Raw genomic sequence first — 24,559 nt, 5'->3', positions numbered from 1 at the left:
GAAAGGCAGGCACCGTAAGTGTAGAGATGAAACCGCTTACTGGAACCAATCATTTTCTTGACACTGACACACTGAGCTATATCATTATGATTTAGGCTTTGGAGCAGGACAAGGCAAGATAATCTAACATTATCACATCTGAAACATCTGAAATTAAAGCCGTTGAGAGTAATGTACAGTAATGAAACATATGATATTCATTCCAAAGAATGACTTAAATACTTGGACTACAGGAAACAGATATTTTCAGTAACATTCAAAATAAAATATGTTGCAAAGGTTTTATGGAAGAGGACTGAGGTCACCTGGAAATAAAATCCAAAATAGAAGTCCCAGTTTTGTACCATAGAAAAAAAGGCCATTTCAGTATACCTGTTCAATGTATATTTCACTTGTTATAATGTTAAAAAAGAACAAAGTTCTGTAAATTTCTAGCTGCATAATACTTAAACATTTGTGAAAAATATGGGTATTAAAAGGGAGTATAAAGACTAACTGTAATCAGGTAATAGAAATTTTAATGGTATCAAGAAATAAACGCAGGTGCCTCAACACACTTTTCTTTCTGATCCATGGAGGGACACAGGAATTAGTAAGTAAACAATCTGATCATACAGCCAACTACAGGTTTGGATACTGGCAAACATAGAAAAAAATTTATAAACCAACCCTCGAAACTCCTCCTTTACGCAGCATGCCTTTGCTTTTGGATAGTGTCCTAAGAGGCTGGAGGTTTTTTCATCATAAAATTCAATTTTTTGTTGGTCTTCCTTGCTTTGTGGCATTCCTTGCAACATTGATACTTGAGATGGTCTCTATAAAGCAGCTATTTCGATTAGCTTTTCCTTAGCACAAGCTTTGGAGACTGCTGGACTTAACGTGCAGGCTAGTCTGCAATGTGACCTTTGGGCACTGGGCTTTCCAGACCATAGCCTACTATGTTAATTAGCTGCAGAGTGCTTTCTAGGTCCAGAACCTAACTCTAAAGTATCTATGAGTGAAGTCTGTTGGGCTAAAACACTGGGAGCTACCTCAGTGTTTGAACCATCATTGCTGGTTTTACTGTGGGGTAATCATTAAGGCTGACGGGCTGTGCATTGACGACATCCACTGGGTAAAGCCCCGCAAATCCTTTCCCTGCCATTCAGCCTCAAGGAAGCACAGTCCCATTGTCTCTCCTGCTTTCGGAGCACCACGTGGATCTCTGGTCTGTTTCCACTGCTTGCCTAAAGTCACTTGGTCACCACCTGCTGCCTGAAGCCCTCATCAGCACTATCTGCCCTGGTTCGTGAATACCCGAGATGTTGCCTCACATTGGGCCTAGTTGCATTACCACTATGCAGATGCAACATGTCTTCACTAAAACACACAGAGGACAGTCTAGCTGCCATGATAGCCTATACAACTGTAATGTTTCTGCGGGCACTTACCCAGTATCCTCAGACACTTGAAAGCCAGAAACTGGGACCCTGTTATAGGGTTGCCACCATCGGAGTCTTCAACTCTGTTGGGTGAGGTTGAGACCTAATCCATGTCCACAGTGACCTCCATGTTCACTCAGGACTTCTTATCTATTTGTGCTCAGCTACTGGTGCATTCTTCCCTCAGAGGCTCTAAGCACACTCTAATTCTATGCCCTCCAGTCTGTGCCTGATGCTCCAGAGCCTTGAAATGAAGCTGGGGCCCGTTACTATCTCTGATACACATTGAGAGTTCAACAGTCTGTCTCTGAAGATGTAGTTTTTGATGCAGCGCAGTCTTTGGCTATTGACTCAATTGACTTAGTGATGCAGTGCGTATTACCCTGCACCTGGAGGATCAGACTGCTCTGCCAGTCCTTGGATCATTTGGAGGTCCTACACCTGCAAAGACCTTTCCACTAGAGCTGTTATTTGAGTCACTCTTCTATGTTGACTGAAAACACTCTAGAGTCCTAGACATTGCCTGAGAGTGTCAGAACTTCCCTTTCATAAGGAACTTGCAGATCCTGGTCAGTTCCCACCTTAGGTACAAGTGTGACACACCTTAACAGAAATACCACTAAACTGATTGGGGACGTGCTTGCCTTTCGGGACTCCACCTTAAATCCCAGTTTGAACTGACTGATCTGGTCCTCTGTCCCATGTTGGCAGTAACTTTAACATGTCAAACTAGACCATAACAGGTATATTCCCTCAAAAGGGGTCCCCCCCACTACTAGAGTAGGCCCCTGTTGTATAGAGCAGCTGAAGCAAATGTCTGGAGTCTTGTGTTTTTGATGTGATGGCTTGTTACAAGCATCTAAGCATGTGTCTCACATGGGATGGAAAAAAATGTATGGACATATGAAATGGTCCTTGGATATATAATGATCTGAGCACCTCAGGGTAAAATTAATTCATAGAAGTCCTGATTAAAACTGCTGGAGTTAACTGATCACTCATACCTCCATGGCATAGGACTATCTGCAAGTGTCACTTAAAATAACTGATTTAGTGGATGCATACTTTAACACTTGTAATAAGAACAAAAAAGGCACTTACTGGGTTTTCTCTTAGCTGTAAGCCTTCCCCGTTAGGTAGTGATGATCGTCGCTTGTTTGACGAAGACTTGTTTGGGGTGGACTGGATTCCAGCTTTCTTCTTCAGAAACATCACTTCACAGCTTGCTTGATCTTCATTGTGTGTGCTCTTCCCTGCATTTATTACCCTGAAAATAAAAGATACATAACCGTTATGTCAACAGCATTCATTTTACTGTTATGATTGTGTCACTGTTTTTATAGGTATGAGAAAAAAGTTAAAAATGTATTAAATCACAAATTTTGTTATGCTAATCATAGAGCAAGAGTCTTACTGAGAAGGACAAATAGGGAGACCTCTCCAACAACAAGACTTGTGGCAATTTAGCTAGAAATTCAGCAGAAGTGGTATTGTGTGCATGAACACTGTATTTCCCTCCTTTCAACAAGCTGGAAAATCTCTGTGCAATAATAAGTGCTTCAAACATCAGAAATACTCATTATTATTATTTATTATTATACAGGATTTATATTGTGCCAACGGTTTGCAGAGCACTTTACAACATGAGGGCAGACAGTGCAGTTACAATACAATTCAATACAGGAGGAATAAGAGGACCCTGTTCATTAGAGCTTACAATCTAAAAGGGAGGGTCAAGTGATACAAAAAGTAATAACTGTGGGGGATGAGCTGATGGAAAAAAGTACAATTGGTGGGTGGAGGCAGGGTAGGCTTCTCTTAGCAGAATGTTTAATGGATCACCTAAGAGTGGACAGAGCAGGAGATAGTCAGGAAAACAAGGGTAAGGAGTTCCAGAGGATGGGAGAGGCTCAGGAGAAGTCCTGGAGGTGAGCATGGGAGGAGGTGACAAGGGAGCTATAGAGCAGGTTTTGGGAGGAATGAAGAGAACGATTTTGATGATATTTTGAGACCAGGATTACTGATGTAGCTGGGGCCAGAGTTCTGGATGGCTTTGTATGTTGTATTTTGAATTTTATTTGTTGGGTGAGAGGAAGCCAATGGAGGGACTGGCAGGGAGGGGTAGCAGAAACTGAAGAGTTGGTAAGGTGGATGACAGCAGCATTCATGATGGAGGGGGGACAGCCTATGTAAAGGTAATCCAATGAGGAAGTTGCAGTAGTTAAGGCGAGAGATGACCAGGGAGTGAATTAGAAGCTTTGTGGTGTCATTGGTTAGGAAGGGGCACATTTTGGAGATGTTGCAGAGGTTGAGGTGGCAAGATTTGGACAGTGATTGGATGTGGGGATAAAAAAAGAGAGTTCAGAGTCCAGGATTACACCTAGCACCCTGGCATGCAGGGATGGGCTGACATGTGCCACTGATCTTGGTAGAGAAGTCAGGGGAGGAGGCGTGTGGTAAAGGAAATATTATGAGTTCATTGTTACCTCCTAGGGGTACCCTTAATGGCTTTGCTCCTACATGAGCATTGCGTGGGGCTGTTGTGTAACAGCAGGATCAGGATGTTTATGGCCAGCCTCACTGCATGATTAAAGTGGTATTAATGAATACCAGGTATAGCAAATTTTTACATCCAGCTTGGACCAAGGTAAGTATGTATATACCATAGCTATGGAATCCCTCTAGAAGCTGGAAATCAAATCACTATAGCAAGCACCACTACTATAGTGATCTCCACTAACTTCCAGGTACTGTGCTGAGGCTGCACTGCTGCATAACAGGAGGTAACATGGTCTGCACAGGTGTCACTCAGGGAATACTTTGCATTTTTTCTCAGTGAATGCAAATTGTTCTCTATTGGGTGGATGAGGTGGAGAGGTAAGTTGCTGACATCACGATCTCCACCTTTTCCAATCAGAGAACACTTTACATTAACTGAGAAATTATAAAGTGTTCTCTAAATGGCGCCCATGCCGAACAACTTACTGTGTTCACTATACAGAAGGGCAGCTGCTCAGTACAGGACCTGGAAGCTACTGGCGATCAGAGTAGTAGCAGTCATTTCCAGATTCCACAGAGATCCCACAGGTCTGGCACATAATTACTTTGGTCCAGGCTGGACCGATATATATGTAAAATGATCATACCTGGAATCCACCTTTAGTATCACTTTAACCACTAGCCCTCCAAAAGACTTACCTCCCTTCCTGACTAGGCCACCTTGTGCTATACGGTGCAGCGGTAATTTAACTGACAATTGCGCGGTCATGCAACACTGTACACAAATTAAATCTATATCATTTTTTTCCACACAAATAGGGCTTTCTTTTGGTGGTATTTATCACTGCTGAGTTTTTTTATTTTTGGCACTATAAACGAAAAAAGACAGAAATTAAAAATAAAATTTTTGCTATAAAACATATCCTGTAAAAAAAAAAATTAAGAAAATAAAATTTGTTCATAAATGTAGGCCCAAATGTATTCTGCTACATGTCTTTGGTCAAAACAAATCCCAATAAGTGTATATTAATTGGTTTGCGTGAAAATTCTAGCATACACAAACAATGGTAAAGTTCCTGGATGTTTTTTATACTAGTAATGGCGGTGATCAACAAGTTATAGCAGGACTGTGATCAGGGGCAGACTGACAACTCATGGGGCCCCCAGGCAATAGGGGATCATGGGGCCCCTGTGTCCTTGCCCAAACTCAAAAAAGCCTAAGAAAAAGGTACCAGGGGCATTTCATGGGGCCCCCTACTGACCCCGGGCAGTGCCCGAGTTTCCAAATGGTCAGTCTGTCTGTGATAGTACGGCGGGTATTCTGACATTAACTGCCACTGACATCTCCAGTGACACTAATACAGTGATCAGTGCTAATAATAAGCACTATCACTGTACTAATGACACTGGGCAGGAAGGGGTCAACTTCTGGGACGATCAAGAGTTAACTGTGTGCCAGAGAGTGTTATGTGTGTACTGTGTGGTGTTTTACTAGGGGAGGCGCTGGTTTTTATTCCATGATTTTCAGGGAGATAAAAACCGGAACATCCCCACTGACAAGAGCGAGATCTGTGTTGTTTACATCCACCAATCCCCAGGTCCCGGCCATGAATTGCTGTGTAGGGAACCAATGACAGTGCAGGTAGGCGCGCGGCACTGACAGCACTAATGGGTGGCACTGATGGGCACCATTGCTGGGCACTTTTGAGGGGGCAATGATAATCAGTGCCCTGAATATCAGTGTAGATGTCTTCTGTGACACTTGTCGGTTATCGGCAGTACTTTCCTAATTCTATGACAGCGTAAGGAAAAGTGCTGATGATAACCGGCAACTGTATTTACTTTGTGATCAGCGGTGTCAACAGCTGATCACGTGGTAGAAGGATACTTTTACCTTGTCATGTGATCACCTGTGTCCGTAGGACACACGATCACAGACAGTGCTGGGTGCGCACCGCTGGGGGCACATTCTGGAAGGAAGCCATATGACACCCTCCCAGAACTGGACAACCGTGCAGTAGACGTCATTTGGCTATAGCGCAGTTGTAAAGTGTTTTAAAACCAAAATCGTACAATCTAGCATCGTTAGAGAAACATTTTTGTGCTTGTCCCATCGCATTTCGAATACTTTTAAATGAATGCTGGGTACTAATGATCAGATTCAAAATTTTTTGCATGATTTTATGATAGTGTGTACTAGGCTTAAGAGTAGTACATGCTTTTAGACAGGATGTTGGCACACAGAAGCTGCCAGAAGTGGCTGAAAAGAAGCTGTAGAAGATCAGAAATGGAAAAGAAATCTCACCAAAAGGAACACAGCAACAAAAACCTGAATGATGTTGTAACCCTTCCCCGAGTGCTTTACATGCTGTCTGTATATGAACATACTGTATGAATGCCTCCTACTATCTATGACCGCCTTTGGACATAAGAGCAGAAAGTGCTGAGAGTGTACTGCACTTTGTTTACCAGTTGTTACATTTCATACACAATAAAGTAGCATTTCTCTTCCATCACTTCCCATTTTGTTATCTGATCTTACAGAATCTCTTGGCTTTATGGGATTTTTTTATTTTCTTAAAGACACTATAACTTAATTTATTGAAAATCAGCCTCAAGGCTCCTTTTGTATGGTATATGAACAATTGCTGCTCAGATTTTCCAGTTGGTGCTGTAGATTTAAGCAGTGCTTCTGTGTGCAGTCATTATTCCAGTACTTATATACAATAAACAAAAAAAATGCTTGGACTCAATTCATGTAGCTGCAATAGCACTTAAGGCATGCACATTACTGACTGGGAGGTCACGTTAGCATGCGTCAAGTGCTACTGCAGCTTGATGAATCAGGGCATATTGGTTTAAAAGCTCTTTCAGTTGCCAGGTCATTTGCTTATGAATTCACAACATCCAAAGTGCAGAGGTACCTTTTGTATAGATATTAAGCAAGCACATTAAATAAATAATGAATTTTGTTTAAAGGTTCGCAACCACTAATAAAAAAAAAAAATAGCAACAACAAAGAATAATACCAGCATTCTGGATAAGCAGCAAATGATTGATATAATAAAGCTTTTGGTACTCAGGCTTGAGCGATTTAAATATACATTTTCTTTTAATCAAAAACATTTATGATTTATTTAAAGTGGCATTAGACCCAAAAGACAACATTTATTATACTGCAGCTTACCAATTCTTTTTTTTTATAATTAACAATTTCCCAAAAGGACAAAACTGCTGTAATATATACCACAATGTGCCGCGCTTCACTGGAAATTATACTTATATTGCATAACACAATAAACAATTATATGAAATTTGAAAAGATAAACAAAAATAATAAATTTGTCAATTTCCAATAACAGTGTCCATATAATTATCAAAAAAAAGTCCATATGTGAGATTTCTTCAAACTTGCATAGGTCACTTTAAAATATAATAACCCGTGCTTCTGAAATAAAATATTTTGTGAAAAAAACTTGCATAGACGTGCTTCTCCACTGGTTAAGCTCTCACTTCAAGTATACGACCAAACCATTAAGTAAGGTCATATAACGCTTGTGTCCCTTTAAATGGGCCAGAGTATGGATAAGATGATATCCTGGTGTTTGGGGTCCTTCTCCACTCAAATGATAATCTTCCCTTCCATGGTGGTTAATATAGAGGAATGAATCAAATCATAGTGCATTATCCTTTAAAAACCATTTTATTAATAAAAGTAATGCACTCACATATACTCTGTATATAAAACCGCTTTGTTCACAAAATGTGCCCTCCAGATCTTTTCTTATGGTGAAAAACCAAAAATTGCCAGCTGGTGTCAATATGGAATCGAGCATCGTGACGTCCGAGTCCCTCCCCTACGTGTTACGCCACCAGTCACGTGGCTTCATCAGGGGGAAATGTGTTAGGTGCAGGCAATTCACAGAGGGGCTTGTGCGTGTGCCTTCTTGAGGAGGGGGACTTTGCAGGTGCTGCAGGATTTTAATCCATGGCGGTGTATTGTGTTACCAGTGGTTTATTTGGTGACTGTGGTCCCAATTGCTCTGAGATCAATCGCCCCTCCTGTGTAGTTTTGGGCTGATCCTTCACTTTTCTCATGATTATCCTTATCCCATGAGGCAATATCTTGCATGGAGCTCCAGACTGCGGGTGATTGATTTTTATTTTGTATTTCTCACATTTGCAAATAATCGTTCCAACAGTTGTCTCCTTCTCACCAAGCTTCTTGCTGATGGTCTTGTAGCCCATTCCAGCCTTGTGCAGGTCTACGATCTTGTAGCTTTTTGGCCCATGGTGATGGCCAAGAAAGAGATTGAGGACAGGTGTCATTTATACACATAATGAGTCGTCGTTAGGACCACCTTCTTAAATTGACAGGACTAATCTGTGTACCACATGAGCACATAGCCAGATTGTGGGAGCCAGAATTGTTGTTGGTTGGCAGGGGATCAAAAACGTATTTTACTCACTGAACTGCAACTAAATTTATAACGTGTATCTCGTGTTGTCTTCTGGATTTTTGGTTGATATTCTGTTTCTATAATTTAAAATACACCTATGATAAAAAAAATTATAGACCCTTAATTTCCTTGTAAGTGGGCAAACTTTCAAAATCTGCAGGGGATCAAATTATTATTTTCGCCACTGTAACTAAATATGTTAGCCAGGAATAAAAAGCTGCGTCCCATAGGGCAGGGGTGCTTTCTTTGCTTAACCTCTGCATGAACTGTCCTTTCAGCATGATAGGTAATAAAGACACATTTTTTTAGGTAATCAGAGATCATGGCTAAAAAAAAAAATGCTTTTTTTTTCGCAAGGTAATTGTTCATTGGTTATATCCAATGATATTAAAGTCTTCTTTTAATTTTCTTATTTGCCTTGCATATTTTTCTTCTTTTTTTAAAATGCTTGAAGTTCTTTGATGATAAGAATGTGGCGAAATCTAAGCGGTTCAGCACTGTAGGGTGCAGCAAAAGGTACTAAGATATAAAAAGGAAAATAGGAAAACATTGTGAAACAACAAAAGGCTGGCACAGCACGTGTGGAATGATTGGCCGAATACCCTATTAGACAATTTTAAATGATTAAACATAGAATCATATATATACTGTATATATATATATTTATTGTGCCTATGCAACACATAATAAGTTACACACAACCACATGGACATATGAAAACATCAAAGAGCAACATTATGGATTCACACATATGCACTATTAAAATACTCCTATCTATGCTGGATCGTCTGCCAGGAGCTAGCAGAAAAATCCAGCTTAAAAAAGGTTTATTTTGCAGCATAATTACTCATGTAATGTTAGTTTAGAAATGAATGTGTGTAAACTCATTTTACTGGTGAAAACATTTATTTCTTCTAGCCACTGGAATGAATTTACATGCATATGCGTGTGTATACACACATGTGCAAAAATTATGCCAGCAAGCTCCTCTACAAATGCAGGTGTGGGGCATTTTTCTTTATGACCTTAAAGTGCTTGTAAAGGCTCAAGGTTTTTTACCTTCATGCATTCTATGCACATATCTAAAAAAAAAACCTCTGTGTGCAGCATCCCCCCAATACTTTCCCGAGTCCCACTGCCACCCAGCGATGTGCACGAGAGCCTCGGATCTCCGGGGACTCTCCCTGCTCATTGGCTGAGACAGCAGTGAGAGCCACTGGCTCCCACTGCTGTTAATCACAGCCAGTGAGCCAATGAGGACAGGGGGGGGTGGGGCCGAGTTATGGCTGTGTTAGAATGGACAGGCAGAGCAGCGGCTCAGGAGGGAGCCTGCTTGGGTGCCCCCATAATAAGCTGTTTGCTGTGGGGGCACTTGGCAGGAGGGAAGGACCAGGAGCGCCTGCGGAGGATACGAGAAGAAGAGGATCGGGGCTGATCTAAGCAAAACCACTGCACAGAGCAGGTAAGTGTAACATGCTTGTTTTTTTTTTAAATTGCCTTTTATATCACTTTAAATGCTGCACTAAAATATTATTCTAAATGTCACAATGTGCATGGACATGTTGGCTAAAACAGAACTGAGGCTGTTCTAAAATAATGAGAAAATACCTCTAAAAGGGTGTTTTTCTTTTAGCCCGTGTGCATGGGGTCCTAAAAAAACACACAGAATGAAAACAGTATTCGGTTTAAAGAAAGCCCATTCTCCTCCCTCAGTCTCCCCTGTATACTTACCTGAGCCCGATCTCAATCCAGCTCTCTGCCCAGGAGCAGAAGTGCTGCTCTCTCTTCTCACAGGACTCAGATCCGGCAGCAGGAGCAATTATCTCCTGCTGCTGTCAATCACAGCCTGTGAGGAGAGCAAGGGAGGGGCCAAGCTGCACTATGCATTTCAGGATCCAGTCTGCACAAATGCCTACATAGCAAGCAGTCTGCTATGAGGGTACTCTCAAGGCAGGAGGAGCCAATAGCACCGGTGGGGGACCCCAAAAGATCAGGGCTACGCTGTACAAAACCATTGCACAGAGCAGGTAAGTATAACATGTTTGTTGCTTAAAAAAATGTTTGCGGGAGTGCGCATGCGTGGCCGCTGGGATCGGATGTCCCGGCGATAGCTCCGCACACCTCCGGCGCCGATAACAGCCCATATAAGGGCATAGTGCTGACTGCGGACCTGGACCGGACCTCAGGCTCCCGAAATATGTCAGGGAAAACGGCGGGAAAGAACCGTGGAGGCTCCCAGATGCTGCTCCCTGCGGGGACTGGAAGGTACATAATGGCGCCCGCGGCTCCTGGCACCTCCTCTGCCTCTCTCACAGCAGCACCTCTCCCCCAGAGGGAGAAAACGAGCACCTCATCACACATTGGGTTGAGGAGGACTGCCACAGCGTCACCAACTAGGGTGAGTGACTCCCTGCGGCCCCCCCGGTCACCTTCCAGCCCTGTACCACCAGAGTCCCAGGCTTCGGCCTGTTCCTTAGGCCATGACTCCCCTGCCTCCTCGCCATTGAGCAGCGAGATCACTGCCATTTTCTCCAGCCAGCATAGCGGTCCAGAGCCTGCAGATGACAGCCCGGCCTCCTCGCCAACAATTCCTCCTGACCCACTACTATATTCGGGTGACGCGACCTTGATAGCTCGGTTCGCAGATATGCTGCAGCGCGAACTGGATAGAGCTACCTCAAAATTGGCGGCTGACCTTAAGCTGGACAGTATAGAGGCTAAAGTTGATGCGACAGCCCATAGTGTCTCCCAAAATTCCAACATGATTACCGACTTGCAAGATCGCCTGGAGGAAGCATATTCTAAAATTGATGATTTGGAGAATCGGGCCAGGCGATACAATTTTCGCATTCGAGGACTCCCTGAGTCGGTTAAGGAGCTCACTAGCTGCGCACACACCCTCATGCGGTCTGCTTTGCGAGACATTGATGACCTTCATCTTGAGATAGTTCGTATTCACAGCGCGTTGATCCCCCCCCCCGGCAAGGGGGGGCCTCCTAGAGATATCATCGTCAAGACTCATTTTTTCCAGGTCAAGGAAGTGGTTATGCGGTATGGCAGGGAGAATCCGGACCTGGAGCTTACGGGCACAAGATATAAATCTTTGCTGATGTCTCTCCAGCCACTATCCAGAAGCAGCAATCCCTCAAGCCACTACTCTCACTTAGTTCAGAAGGGCATCAGATATCGTTGCGCCTACCCTTTTCGCCTGCAGTTCACTCTTAATGGAAAGCCCTATGGGTTTTCTACATTCCAGGATGGCGAGGAATTGTTGCTTCAGCTGGGTGTTATCTCTCACAGTCCAGCATCCCATTCACCTACGGGATCGGCTTCTCGACCTCCGCTGCTCCCACCATTGTGGACTACGCCAAACTCTAAGAAGAAGGGGTCACGGAAACCACCTGGGAAGATCTCGAACTCCCGTGTCCTTTTGGGGACTTTTTACTGTGATGTTTTGATTGGTGCTGGCCTTTCTGTGGCTCCTGTGAGTGTTGGCCGCTGCTGCTCTGTTGTTGTGGGGGGATTGGGAGCGGGACCTGGGGATTACATTACATCTGTTTGCTGAATGTCATTTGAGAAGGTTCAATTGTTTTGTTCTTATATTTTTATGCACTAAACTTTTGATTTATTGCTGATGGGTTACTGTCAGTGCTGGAGAGTGTCTTTGCGCTCTTCCTGACTGGAAGACTCTTCCCCGAGATCGCTTCTCTGGGCAGATCCATTCAACTACAGGGCTATTGCTCTGTTTTTCCTGGTACATAGTCTGATTCATTTATATAGTATTGTTTCGTGTACCACGGTTACTTGACATGCAGACTTTTGTGTTCCAATTGTCTTCTCCTTTCTCTTTCCTTTTTCTCCAATTTTTCTCTCTTTGTCTTCTTTTTTTGTTTTCCTCCGGGGTCAGTTGGCAACATTTAGGGACTCTTCGGAACATTTTCACTCTTCAGGAACGGAGGCTCAAGTTTCCATTCGTGGATATAAATCAGCCCCTTTTTCGATACAACAAGGGACTGGACAGGGATGTCCTCTTTCTCCATTGCTCTTTGCTTTGGCAATGGAACCACTTGCGATTGCTATTCGCGCTGATCCCACCATCTCGGGCATCTACTGTGGTCAACGGGATCATAAATGCGCCTTATTTGCTGCTGCTGTTCTCATGTATGTATCTAACCCTCGAACATCTCTGCCTGGTTTCTTCCACTTGTTTCTTCGGTTTTCTGAGGCCTCTGGTCTTACGCTTAACTCGTCTAAAACGATTGCCTTAAATATCTCATTACCAGATTCGGAGGTTCGTTACCTCTGGAAAAATGTTGATTTTCAGTGGGCCCCTGGTTCTCTCCCCTATCTAGGGATTCACCTCACGAACTCTATATCGACGTTATACAAGACCAAATATCTCCCGCTTTTCAAACAACTTAAAAACGACTTACTAGACTGGCAGGATCTTCCACTTTCCTGGTTTGGTAGAATTAATTCTATTAAAATGACCTTTTTACCAAAATTATTGTACTATTTCAGGATGCTGCCAATCATGGTCCCCAAACGGGAACTGTTATTACTACAAGCAGCAGTCTCTAGATTTATATAGAGGGGAAAATGCTCTAGGATTAACAAGTCTACCTTATTCTCCCTGAAGAGGCATGGCGGTTTGGGACTCCCTAATCTCTTGGCATACTTTCACCCGGCTCAAATAGCACAGTTATCGTGTACTACGGCCAGGGGATATGTCCCCCAGTGGGTTGGGATTGAGGCTCTTTCGTGCCATCCATATGCTATTGGTACTCTCATGTGGCTTCCCAGTGGATTGCGTCCTCCTATTTTGTGTTCTACTCTATCCTATTCGCTATCGGTGTGGGATAGATGGCGAGCTTGCAAACCTTTCTCCTCTCCACATACCCCGCTAGCCCCAGTGTTTGGTAATCCTGAGTTGCCCCGGGTCTATCTCCATCGGTGTTCCAGTGGTGAATTAATAAGGGACTGTTACGTATCGGAGACTATTTAGATGGGTTTCGTCCTCGGTCTCTTCAACATTTTTTGACAAAATATCAGATGCCTCCCGGAGAAATATTTCATTATCACCAACTTCGCTCTTTTATCGCTAGCAAACTTAGATTAATCTCAGAACCTTGTGCGATTACTTCCCTCGAGGTCTCCTGTGGGGCAGGTGGGATGATGCGAGGTCGTTTATCCATTATTTATCCTTTCATTGTTGATCCCCTCACTAAATTATCCTACATGACATGGAAGGGGGATTTAAATGGTTCATTAGATATAGATACATGGCAGAATGCTGCTCATACTTTATCAAAGATCTCGATTAACATTGATCATATTGAATCCAATTCTAAAACACTACTTCGCTGGTATTTGGTTCCTATTCATCTAGCCAAAATGTACCCCTCAGTATCATCTAGCTGTTTCCGACGCTGTGGTCAAGAAGGTACTATGTTCCACGTTTGGTGGAAATGTCCAGTTGTGAGTAGGTACTGGATCCGCATGTTTAATTTTACATATTCGGTAACAGGAGTTAATATCCGTAGATCACCGGAAGTGGCTTTGTTTCATATACTACCCGCTAACTAGAGATGAGCGAAGAAATGAAAAATTCGATTCGACTGATTCGGCGAATTCGTGGACAATATTCGATTCGAGTCGAATAAATTCGCTGTGAATTTAACTTAAAAAAGGGTGTTTCTAGGCTTCAGAGAGACTTAATATTAGTGCAGAACACTGTACCTTTAATTTAAATGCCCTTGGAGTCTGCTGGGGAAGAGAAATAATACTGTCAGTCAGTATGACATGCAGATGAGTGCCGTCGATCTTAGAATCACCGCACACTTCACTCATTTGGGCAGTCACGGGGCCAAAACCAGAGTGTGGAGCCACAGTGTGGCGGTGGAGGCAGCAGCAATGGGAGGCCATACAGCACCCTATGACAAAAATGGAAACCACCAGCAGTGTGAGGAGACCTGAAAGTGGCACATGGCAGAGTGTGGCGATAGAGACAGCAGCAATGGGAGGCCGTACAGGGACCCATGACACACTCTGGACCTGGCAGCAGCATGAGGAGGCGGTACAGGGGCCCATGACAGATTACGGGCCTGGCAGCAGCATGAGGAGTCGGTACAGGGGCCCATGGCAGATTACTGGCCTGGCAGCAGCAATGGGAGGCCGTACAGGGACCCATGACACACTCTGGACCTGGCAGCAGCATGGGGAGGCGGTACAGGGGCCCATGACAGATTACGGGCCTGGCAGCAGCATGAGGAGTCGGTACGGGGGCCCATGACACACTCTGGACCTGGCAGCAGCATGAGGAGGCGGTACAGGGGCGCATGACAGATTACGAGCCTGGCAGCAGCAACTTGGACAGGAGGACGTTCAGCTTCTGCACCGTCGGGTGCGTGCTCGCAAACTGTTGTCTCTTGGAAACGGATTCCAAGAAAGACTGCTGACGGAATCCGTGAAGATGAGTAGCAGGAGAAGGAGCATCTGAACGAGCGGAATATGCCAACAAGCGACAACAGGGGCCCATGACAGATTACGGGCCTGGCAGCAGCATGAGGAGTCGGTACGGGGGCCCATGGCAGATTACGGGCCTGGCAGCAGCTATGGGAGGCCCGTAATCTGCCAGCACCCTATGACAAAAAATGGAACCCACCAGCAGTGTGAGGAGACCTGAAAGTGGCACATGGCAGAGTGTGGCGATGGAGACAGCAGCAATGGGAGGCCGTACAGGGACCCATGAGAGACTCTGGACCTGGCAGCAGCATGAGGAGGCGGTATAGGGGCCCATGGCAGATTAGGGGCCTGGCAGCAGCTATGGGAGGCCCGTAATCTGCCAGCACCCTATGACAAAAAATGGAACACACCAGCAGTGTGAGGAGACCTGAAAGTGGCACATGGCAGAGTGTGGCGATGGAGGCAGCAGCAATGGGAGGCCGTACAGGGACCCATGAGAGACTCTGGACTTGGCAGCAGCATGAGGAGGCGGTATAGGGGCCCATGGCAGATTAGGGGCCTGGCAGCAGCTATGGGAGGCCCGTAATCTGCCAGCACCCTATGACAAAAAATGGAACACACCAGCAGTGTGAGGAGACCTGAAAGTGGCACATGTTTGGGGCATGATTCATGGCGGATTTAGTCAGTTGTGTCAGGAACTGGTGGTTTGAAATCCAGACTAATCCACGCCTGATTCATTTTCACAAACGTGAGTCTCTCCACACTTTGGGTGGACAGTCGTGTCCTCCGCGGAGTTGCAATACCTCCTGCCGCACTAAACACGCGCTCCGATGCCACGCTACTGGCCGGGCATGACAGCCTTTCAAGGGCAAATTCAGCTAGTTGGGGCCAAAGGTCAAGTTTCGTTGCCCAGTAGTCAAGGGGATTGTCTACCTCGGTTGGCAGGGTGCTGTCCAAGTAGGCCTAAGCCTGTTGTTTGAGGTCCTGCTCCAGGTCCACCTGATGCTGCTGCTGCTGCTGCGGCTGGTTAGTAGTTTCCTCACTGCGCTGGTGAAGAAAGCTACTCATCATCGACTGCAGACTGAGGCAGCCGCTGCTGGTGGAGCTGCCACTGCTCCTACCACCCCACCCCTCCCCTGCTGCCATGGCAGCGGAACACGAGCGCACAGGGCCCACAGTGTCTGAGGATGGACGTTGGCGCAGACAGGCAGAGACCAGCTGACTACATAGGTGTTTTTTATAGTACGTTATTTTGGCCTCCCTCTCAGCAGGTGTGAAAAAGGCCACCATTTTTGAACGGTAGCGAGGGTCCAACAAGGTGGACAGCCAAAAGTCATCCCTCTGTCTGATGGTTATTATTCGGCTGTCGCTACGCAAGCAACCGAGCATGCTATGGGCCATTTGTGCCAAGGAATGCGAGGGACTCCCTGCCTCCATCTCCACAGCATACTGCCACGGTGCGTCTAGGTCCTCTGTCTCCTCTTCCTCCTCCTCTACCAGATGCTCCTGCTCCTCCACTCCTGTCCGCTGAGTGGAAAAACCACCCATTTCACTCAATAATTCCTGAGCACCAATGTCCTCCTCTACCTCCTCCTCTTCTTCCAGTCCTGCCCCCACAGGGGCCATGTGGCGTTGAGATCTGTGCGCCACGTCTACCGCACCCTGACCAGCCATTGTTAACAGCATTTGTTCCAGGACGTGCAACAGAGGAATGACGTCGTTCATCCCATAGTCCTGCCGACTCACGAATAGCGTGGCCTCCTCAAAGGGCCTGAGCAAGCGCAGGTGTCACGCATGAGCTGCCAATGGCTGACATCTAAGTTACACAGGGAGTACCTTTATCTGCTTTTAACATCAGGAAATCTGTGATGGCCTTTTGCTGTTCGTAAAGGCGGTCTAACATATGTAGGGTTGAATTCCACGTTGTTGCAACGTCACAGCATGAGGAGTCGGTATAGGGGCCCATGGCAGATTAGGGGCCTGGCAGCAGTTATGGGAGGCCCATAATCTGCCAGCACCCTATGACAAAAAATGGAACACACCAGCAGTGTGAGGAGACCTGAAAGTGGCACATGGCAGAGTGTGGCGATGGAGACAGCAGCAATGGGAGGCCGTACAGGGACCCATGAGAGACTCTGGACCTGGCAGCAGCATGAGGAGGCGGTATATAGGGGCCTACGGCAGATTAGGGGCCTGGCAGCAGCTATAGGAGGCCCGTAATCTGCCAGCACCCTATGTCAAAAAATTCAACACACCAGCAGTGTGTGAGGAGACCTGAAAGTGGCACATGGCAGAGTGTGGCGATGGAGACAGCAGCAATGGGAGGCCGTACAGGGACCCATGACAGACTCTGGACTTGGCAGCAGCATGAGGAGGCGGTATATAGGGGCTTATGGCAGATTAGGGGCCTGGCAGCAGCTATAGGAGGCCCGTAATCTGCCAGCACCCTATGTCAAAAAATTCAACACACCAGCAGTGTGAGGAGACCTGAAAGTGGCACATGGCAGCAGAGTGTGGCGATGGAGACAGCAGCAATGGGAGGCCGTACAGGGACCCATGACAGACTCTGAACTTGGCAGCAGCATGAGGAGGCGGTATATAGGGGCCCATGGCAGATTAGGGGCCTGGCAGCAGCTATAGGAGGCCCGTAATCTGCCAGCACCCTATGTCAAAAAATTCAACACACCAGCAGTGTGTGAGGAGAAATGAAAGTGGCACATGGCAGCAGAGTGTGGCGATGGAGACAGCAGCAATGGGAGGCCGTACAGGGACCCATGACAGACTCTGAACTTGGCAGCAGCATGAGGAGGCGGTATATAGGGGCCCATGGCAGATTAGGGGCCTGGCAGCAGCGATAGGAGGCCCGTAATCTGCCAGCACCCTATGTCAAAAAATTTAACACACCAGCAGTGTGAAGAGACCTGAAAGTGGCACATGGCAGCAGAGTGTGGCGATGGAGACAGCAGCAATGGGAGGCCGTACAGGGACCATGACAGACTCTGGACTTGGCAGCAGCATGAGGAGGCGGTATATAGGGGCCCATGGCAGATTAGGGGCCTGGCAGCAGCTATGTGAGGCCCGTAATCTGCCTGCACCCTATGTCAAAAAATTTAACACACCAGCAGTGTGAAGAGACCTGAAAGTGGCACATGGCAGCAGACTGTGGCGATGGAGACAGCAGCAATGGGAGGCCGTACAGGGACCATGACAGACTCTGGACTTGGCAGCAGCATGAGGAGGCGGTATATAGGGGCCCATGGCAGATTAGGGGCCTGCCAGCAGCTATGTGAGGCCCGTAATCTGCCTGCACCCTATGTCAAAAAATTTAACACACCAGCAGTGTGAAGAGACCTGAAAGTGGCACATGGCAGCAGACTGTGGCGATGGAGACAGCAGCAATGGGAGGCCGTACAGGGACCATGACAGACTCTGGACTTGGCAGCAGCATGAGGAGGCGGTATATAGGGGCCCATGGCAGATTAGGGGCCTGGCAGCAGCTATGTGAGGCCCGTAATCTGCCTGCACCCTATGTCAAAAAATTTAACACACCAGCAGTGTGAAGAGACCTGAAAGTGGCACATGGCAGCAGAGTGTGGCGATGGAGACAGCAGCAATGGGAGGCCGTACAGGGACCATGACAGACTCTGGACTTGGCAGCAGCATGAGGAGGCGGTATATAGGGGCCCATGGCAGATTAGGGGCCTGGCAGCAGCTATGTGAGGCCCGTAATCTGCCTGCACCCTATGTCAAAAAATTTAACACACCAGCAGTGTGAAGAGACCTGAAAGTGGCACATGGCAGCAGACTGTGGCGATGGAGACAGCAGCAATGGGAGGCCGTACAGGGACCATGACAGACTCTGGACTTGGCAGCAGCATGAGGAGGCGGTATATAGGGGCCCATGGCAGATTAGGGGCCTGCCAGCAGCTATGTGAGGCCCGTAATCTGCCTGCACCCTATGTCAAAAAATTTAACACACCAGCAGTGTGAAGAGACCTGAAAGTGGCACATGGCAGCAGAGTGTGGCGATGGAGACAGCAGCAATGGGAGGCCGTACAGGGACCCATGACAGACTCTGGACTTGGCAGCAGCATGAGGAGGCGGTATATAGGGGCCCATGGCAGATTAGGGGCCTGGCAGCAGCTATAGGAGGCCCGTAATCTGCCAGCACCCTATGTCAAAAAATTCAACACACCAGCAGTGTGTGAGGAGAAATGAAAGTGGCACATGGCAGAGTGTGGCGATGGAGACAGCAGCAATGGGAGGCCGTACAGGGACCCATGACAGACTCTGGACTTGGCAGCAGCATGAGGAGGCGGTATATAGGGGCCCATGGCAGATTAGGGGCCTGGCAGCAGCTATAGGAGGCCCGTAATCTGCCAGCACCCTATGTCAAAAAATTCAACACACCAGCAGTGTGAGGAGACCTGAAAGTGGCACATGGCAGAGTGTGGCGATGGAGACAGCAGCAATGGGAGGCCGTACAGGGACCCATGACAGACTCTGAACTTGGCAGCAGCATGAGGAGGCGGTATATAGGGGCCCATGGCAGATTAGGGGCCTGGCAGCAGCTATGGGAGGCCCGTAATCTGCCAGCACCCTATGTCAAAAAATTCTACACACCAGCAGTGTGTGAGGAGACCTGAAAGTGGCACATGGCAGAGTGTGGCGATGGAGACAGCAGCAATGGGAGGCCGTACAGGGACCCATGACAGACTCTGGACTTGGCAGCAGCATGAGGAGGCGGTATATAGGGGCCCATGGCAGATTAGGGGCCTGGCAGCAGCTATGGGAGGCCCGTAATCTGCCTGCACCCTATGTCAAAAAATTTAACACACCAGCAGTGTGAAGAGACCTGAAAGTGGCACATGGCAGAGTGTGGCGATGGAGACAGCAGCAATGGGAGGCCGTACAGGGACCATGACAGACTCTGGACTTGGCAGCAGCATGAGGAGGCGGTATATAGGGGCCCATGGCAGATTAGGGGCCTGGCAGCAGCTATGTGAGGCCCGTAATCTGCCTGCACCCTATGTCAAAAAATTTAACACACCAGCAGTGTGAAGAGACCTGAAAGTGGCACATGGCAGCAGAGTGTGGCGATGGAGACAGCAGCAATGGGAGGCCGTACAGGGACCCATGAGAGACTCTGGACTTGGCAGCAGCATGAGGAGGCGGTATATAGGGGCCCATGGCAGATTAGGGGCCTGGCAGCAGCTATGTGAGGCCCGTAATCTGCCTGCACCCTATGTCAAAAAATTTAACACACCAGCAGTGTGAAGAGACCTGAAAGTGGCACATGGCAGCAGACTGTGGCGATGGAGACAGCAGCAATGGGAGGCCGTACAGGGACCATGACAGACTCTGGACTTGGCAGCAGCATGAGGAGGCGGTATATAGGGGCCCATGGCAGATTAGGGGCCTGGCAGCAGCTATGTGAGGCCCGTAATCTGCCTGCACCCTATGTCAAAAAATTTAACACACCAGCAGTGTGAAGAGACCTGAAAGTGGCACATGGCAGCAGAGTGTGGCGATGGAGACAGCAGCAATGGGAGGCCGTACAGGGACCATGACAGACTCTGGACTTGGCAGCAGCATGAGGAGGCGGTATATAGGGGCCCATGGCAGATTAGGGGCCTGGCAGCAGCTATGTGAGGCCCGTAATCTGCCTGCACCCTATGTCAAAAAATTTAACACACCAGCAGTGTGAAGAGACCTGAAAGTGGCACATGGCAGCAGACTGTGGCGATGGAGACAGCAGCAATGGGAGGCCGTACAGGGACCATGACAGACTCTGGACTTGGCAGCAGCATGAGGAGGCGGTATATAGGGGCCCATGGCAGATTAGGGGCCTGGCAGCAGCTATGTGAGGCCCGTAATCTGCCTGCACCCTATGTCAAAAAATTAAACACACCAGCAGTGTGAAGAGACCTGAAAGTGGCACATGGCAGCAGAGTGTGGCGATGGAGACAGCAGCAATGGGAGGCCGTACAGGGACCCATGACAGACTCTGGACTTGGCAGCAGCATGAGGAGGCGGTATATAGGGGCCCATGGCAGATTAGGGGCCTGGCAGCAGCTATAGGAGGCCCGTAATCTGCCAGCACCCTATGTCAAAAAATTCAACACACCAGCAGTGTGAGGAGACCTGAAAGTGGCACATGGCAGAGTGTGGCGATGGAGACAGCAGCAATGGGAGGCCGTACAGGGACCCATGACAGACTCTGAACTTGGCAGCAGCATGAGGAGGCGGTATATAGGGGCCCATGGCAGATTAGGGGCCTGGCAGCAGCTATGTGAGGCCCGTAATCTGCCTGCACCCTATGTCAAAAAATTTAACACACCAGCAGTGTGAAGAGACCTGAAAGTGGCACATGGCAGCAGACTGTGGCGATGGAGACAGCAGCAATGGGAGGCCGTACAGGGACCATGACAGACTCTGGACTTGGCAGCAGCATGAGGAGGCGGTATATAGGGGCCCATGGCAGATTAGGGGCCTGGCAGCAGCTATGTGAGGCCCGTAATCTGCCTGCACCCTATGTCAAAAAATTTAACACACCAGCAGTGTGAAGAGACCTGAAAGTGGCACATGGCAGCAGAGTGTGGCGATGGAGACAGCAGCAATGGGAGGCCGTACAGGGACCCATGAGAGACTCTAGACTTGGCAGCAGCATGAGGAGGCGGTATATAGGGGCCCATGGCAGATTAGGGGCCTGGCAGCAGCTATGTGAGGCCCGTAATCTGCCTGCACCCTATGTCAAAAAATTAAACACACCAGCAGTGTGAAGAGACCTGAAAGTGGCACATGGCAGCAGAGTGTGGCGATGGAGACAGCAGCAATGGGAGGCCGTACAGGGACCCATGAGAGACTCTAGACTTGGCAGCAGCATGAGGAGGCGGTATATAGGGGCCCATGGCAGATTAGGGGCCTGGCAGCAGCTATGTGAGGCCCGTAATCTGCCTGCACCCTATGTCAAAAAATTAAACACACCAGCAGTGTGAAGAGACCTGAAAGTGGCACATGGCAGCAGAGTGTGGCGATGGAGACAGCAGCAATGGGAGGCCGTACAGGGACCATGACAGACTCTGGACTTGGCAGCAGCATGAGGAGGCGGTATATAGGGGCCCATGGCAGATTAGGGGCCTGGCAGCAGCTATGTGAGGCCCGTAATCTGCCTGCACCCTATGTCAAAAAATTTAACACACCAGCAGTGTGAAGAGACCTGAAAGTGGCACATGGCAGCAGAGTGTGGCGATGGAGACAGCAGCAATGGGAGGCCGTACAGGGACCATGACAGACTCTGGACTTGGCAGCAGCATGAGGAGGCGGTATATAGGGGCCCATGGCAGATTAGGGGCCTGGCAGCAGCTATGTGAGGCCCGTAATCTGCCTGCACCCTATGTCAAAAAATTAAACACACCAGCAGTGTGAAGAGACCTGAAAGTGGCACATGGCAGCAGAGTGTGGCGATGGAGACAGCAGCAATGGGAGGCCGTACAGGGACCATGACAGACTCTGGACTTGGCAGCAGCATGAGGAGGCGGTATATAGGGGCCCATGGCAGATTAGGGGCCTGGCAGCAGCTATGTGAGGCCCGTAATCTGCCTGCACCCTATGTCAAAAAATTTAACACACCAGCAGTGTGAAGAGACCTGAAAGTGGCACATGGCAGCAGAGTGTGGCGATGGAGACAGCAGCAATGGGAGGCCGTACAGGGACCCATGAGAGACTCTAGACTTGGCAGCAGCATGAGGAGGCGGTATATAGGGGCCCATGGCAGATTAGGGGCCTGGCAGCAGCTATGTGAGGCCCGTAATCTGCCTGCACCCTATGTCAAAAAATTAAACACACCAGCAGTGTGAAGAGACCTGAAAGTGGCACATGGCAGCAGAGTGTGGCGATGGAGACAGCAGCAATGGGAGGCCGTACAGGGACCATGACAGACTCTGGACTTGGCAGCAGCATGAGGAGGCGGTATATAGGGGCCCATGGCAGATTAGGGGCCTGGCAGCAGCTATGTGAGGCCCGTAATCTGCCTGCACCCTATGTCAAAAAATTTAACACACCAGCAGTGTGAAGAGACCTGAAAGTGGCACATGGCAGCAGAGTGTGGCGATGGAGACAGCAGCAATGGGAGGCCGTACAGGGACCATGACAGACTCTGGACTTGGCAGCAGCATGAGGAGGCGGTATATAGGGGCCCATGGCAGATTAGGGGCCTGGCAGCAGCTATGTGAGGCCCGTAATCTGCCTGCACCCTATGTCAAAAAATTAAACACACCAGCAGTGTGAAGAGACCTGAAAGTGGCACATGGCAGCAGAGTGTGGCGATGGAGACAGCAGCAATGGGAGGCCGTACAGGGACCATGACAGACTCTGGACTTGGCAGCAGCATGAGGAGGCGGTATATAGGGGCCCATGGCAGATTAGGGGCCTGGCAGCAGCTATGTGAGGCCCGTAATCTGCCTGCACCCTATGTCAAAAAATTTAACACACCAGCAGTGTGAAGAGACCTGAAAGTGGCACATGGCAGCAGAGTGTGGCGATGGAGACAGCAGCAATGGGAGGCCGTACAGGGACCCATGAGAGACTCTAGACTTGGCAGCAGCATGAGGAGGCGGTATATAGGGGCCCATGGCAGATTAGGGGCCTGGCAGCAGCTATGTGAGGCCCGTAATCTGCCTGCACCCTATGTCAAAAAATTTAACACACCAGCAGTGTGAAGAGACCTGAAAGTGGCACATGGCAGCAGAGTGTGGCGATGGAGACAGCAGCAATGGGAGGCCTTACAGGGACCCATGAGAGACTCTAGACTTGGCAGCAGCATGAGGAGGCGGTATATAGGGGCCCATGGCAGATTAGGGGCCTGGCAGCAGCTATGTGAGGCCCGTAATCTGCCTGCACCCTATGTCAAAAAATTTAACACACCAGCAGTGTGTGAGGAGACCTGAAAGTGGCACATGGCAGAGTGTGGCGATGGAGACAGCAGCAATGGGAGGCCGTACAGGGACCCATGAGAGACTCTGGCACTGGCAGCAGCATGAGGAGGCGGTATATAGGGGCCTATGGCAGATTAGGGGCCTGGCAGCAGCTATGGGAGGCCCGTAATCTGCCAGCACCCTATGTCAAAAAACTGAACACACCAGCAGTGTGAGGAGACCTGAAAGTGGCACATGGCAGAGTGTGGCGATGGAGACAGCAGCAATGGGAGGCCGTACAGGGACCCATGACAGACTCTGGACCTTGCAGCAGCATGAGGAGGCGGTATATAGGGGCCTATGGCAGATTAGGGGCCCGTAATCTGCCAGCACCCTATGTCAAAAAACTGAACACACCAGTAGTGTGTGAGGAGACCTGAAAGTGGCACATGGCAGAGTGTGGCGATGGAGACAGCAGCAATGGGAGGCCGTACAGGGACCCATGAGAGACTCTGGACCTGGCAGCAGCATGAGGAGGCGGTATATAGGGGCCTATGGCAGATTAGGGGCCTGGCAGCAGCTATGGGAGGCCCGTAATCTGCCAGCACCCTATGTCAAAAAACTGAACACACCAGCAGTGTGTGAGGAGACCTGAAAGTGGCACATGGCAGAGTGTGGCGATGGAGACAGCAGCAATGGGAGGCCGTACAGGGACCCATGAGAGACTCTGGCACTGGCAGCAGCATGAGGAGGCGGTATATAGGGGCCTATGGCAGATTAGGGGCCTGGCAGCAGCTAT

At 48.4% G+C, this 24,559-nt stretch overlaps 1 protein-coding gene across 1 annotated transcript in view; it reads right to left on the bottom strand.

Annotated features, from left to right (window-relative positions):
- PPM1H (protein phosphatase, Mg2+/Mn2+ dependent 1H) overlaps positions 1-24,559 on the bottom strand; it is a 251,683-nt gene that overhangs the window by 108,087 nt on the left and 119,037 nt on the right. Inside the window, exon 2 of the mRNA XM_089652100.1 lies at positions 2,523-2,688. Coding sequence (XP_089508226.1) covers positions 2,523-2,688 — 166 coding nt within the window. The remainder of the gene's footprint in view (positions 1-2,522; positions 2,689-24,559) is intronic.

Source organism: Staurois parvus, unplaced genomic scaffold (assembly GCF_062004578.1).
Source record: "Staurois parvus isolate SC_StPar_1 unplaced genomic scaffold, SC_StPar_1.0 ptg000025l, whole genome shotgun sequence".
Taxonomy (NCBI): Eukaryota; Metazoa; Chordata; class Amphibia; order Anura; family Ranidae; genus Staurois; species Staurois parvus.
The sequence above is the reverse complement of the archived record's forward strand: the minus strand, read 5'-3'. Positions and strand labels throughout refer to the sequence as shown.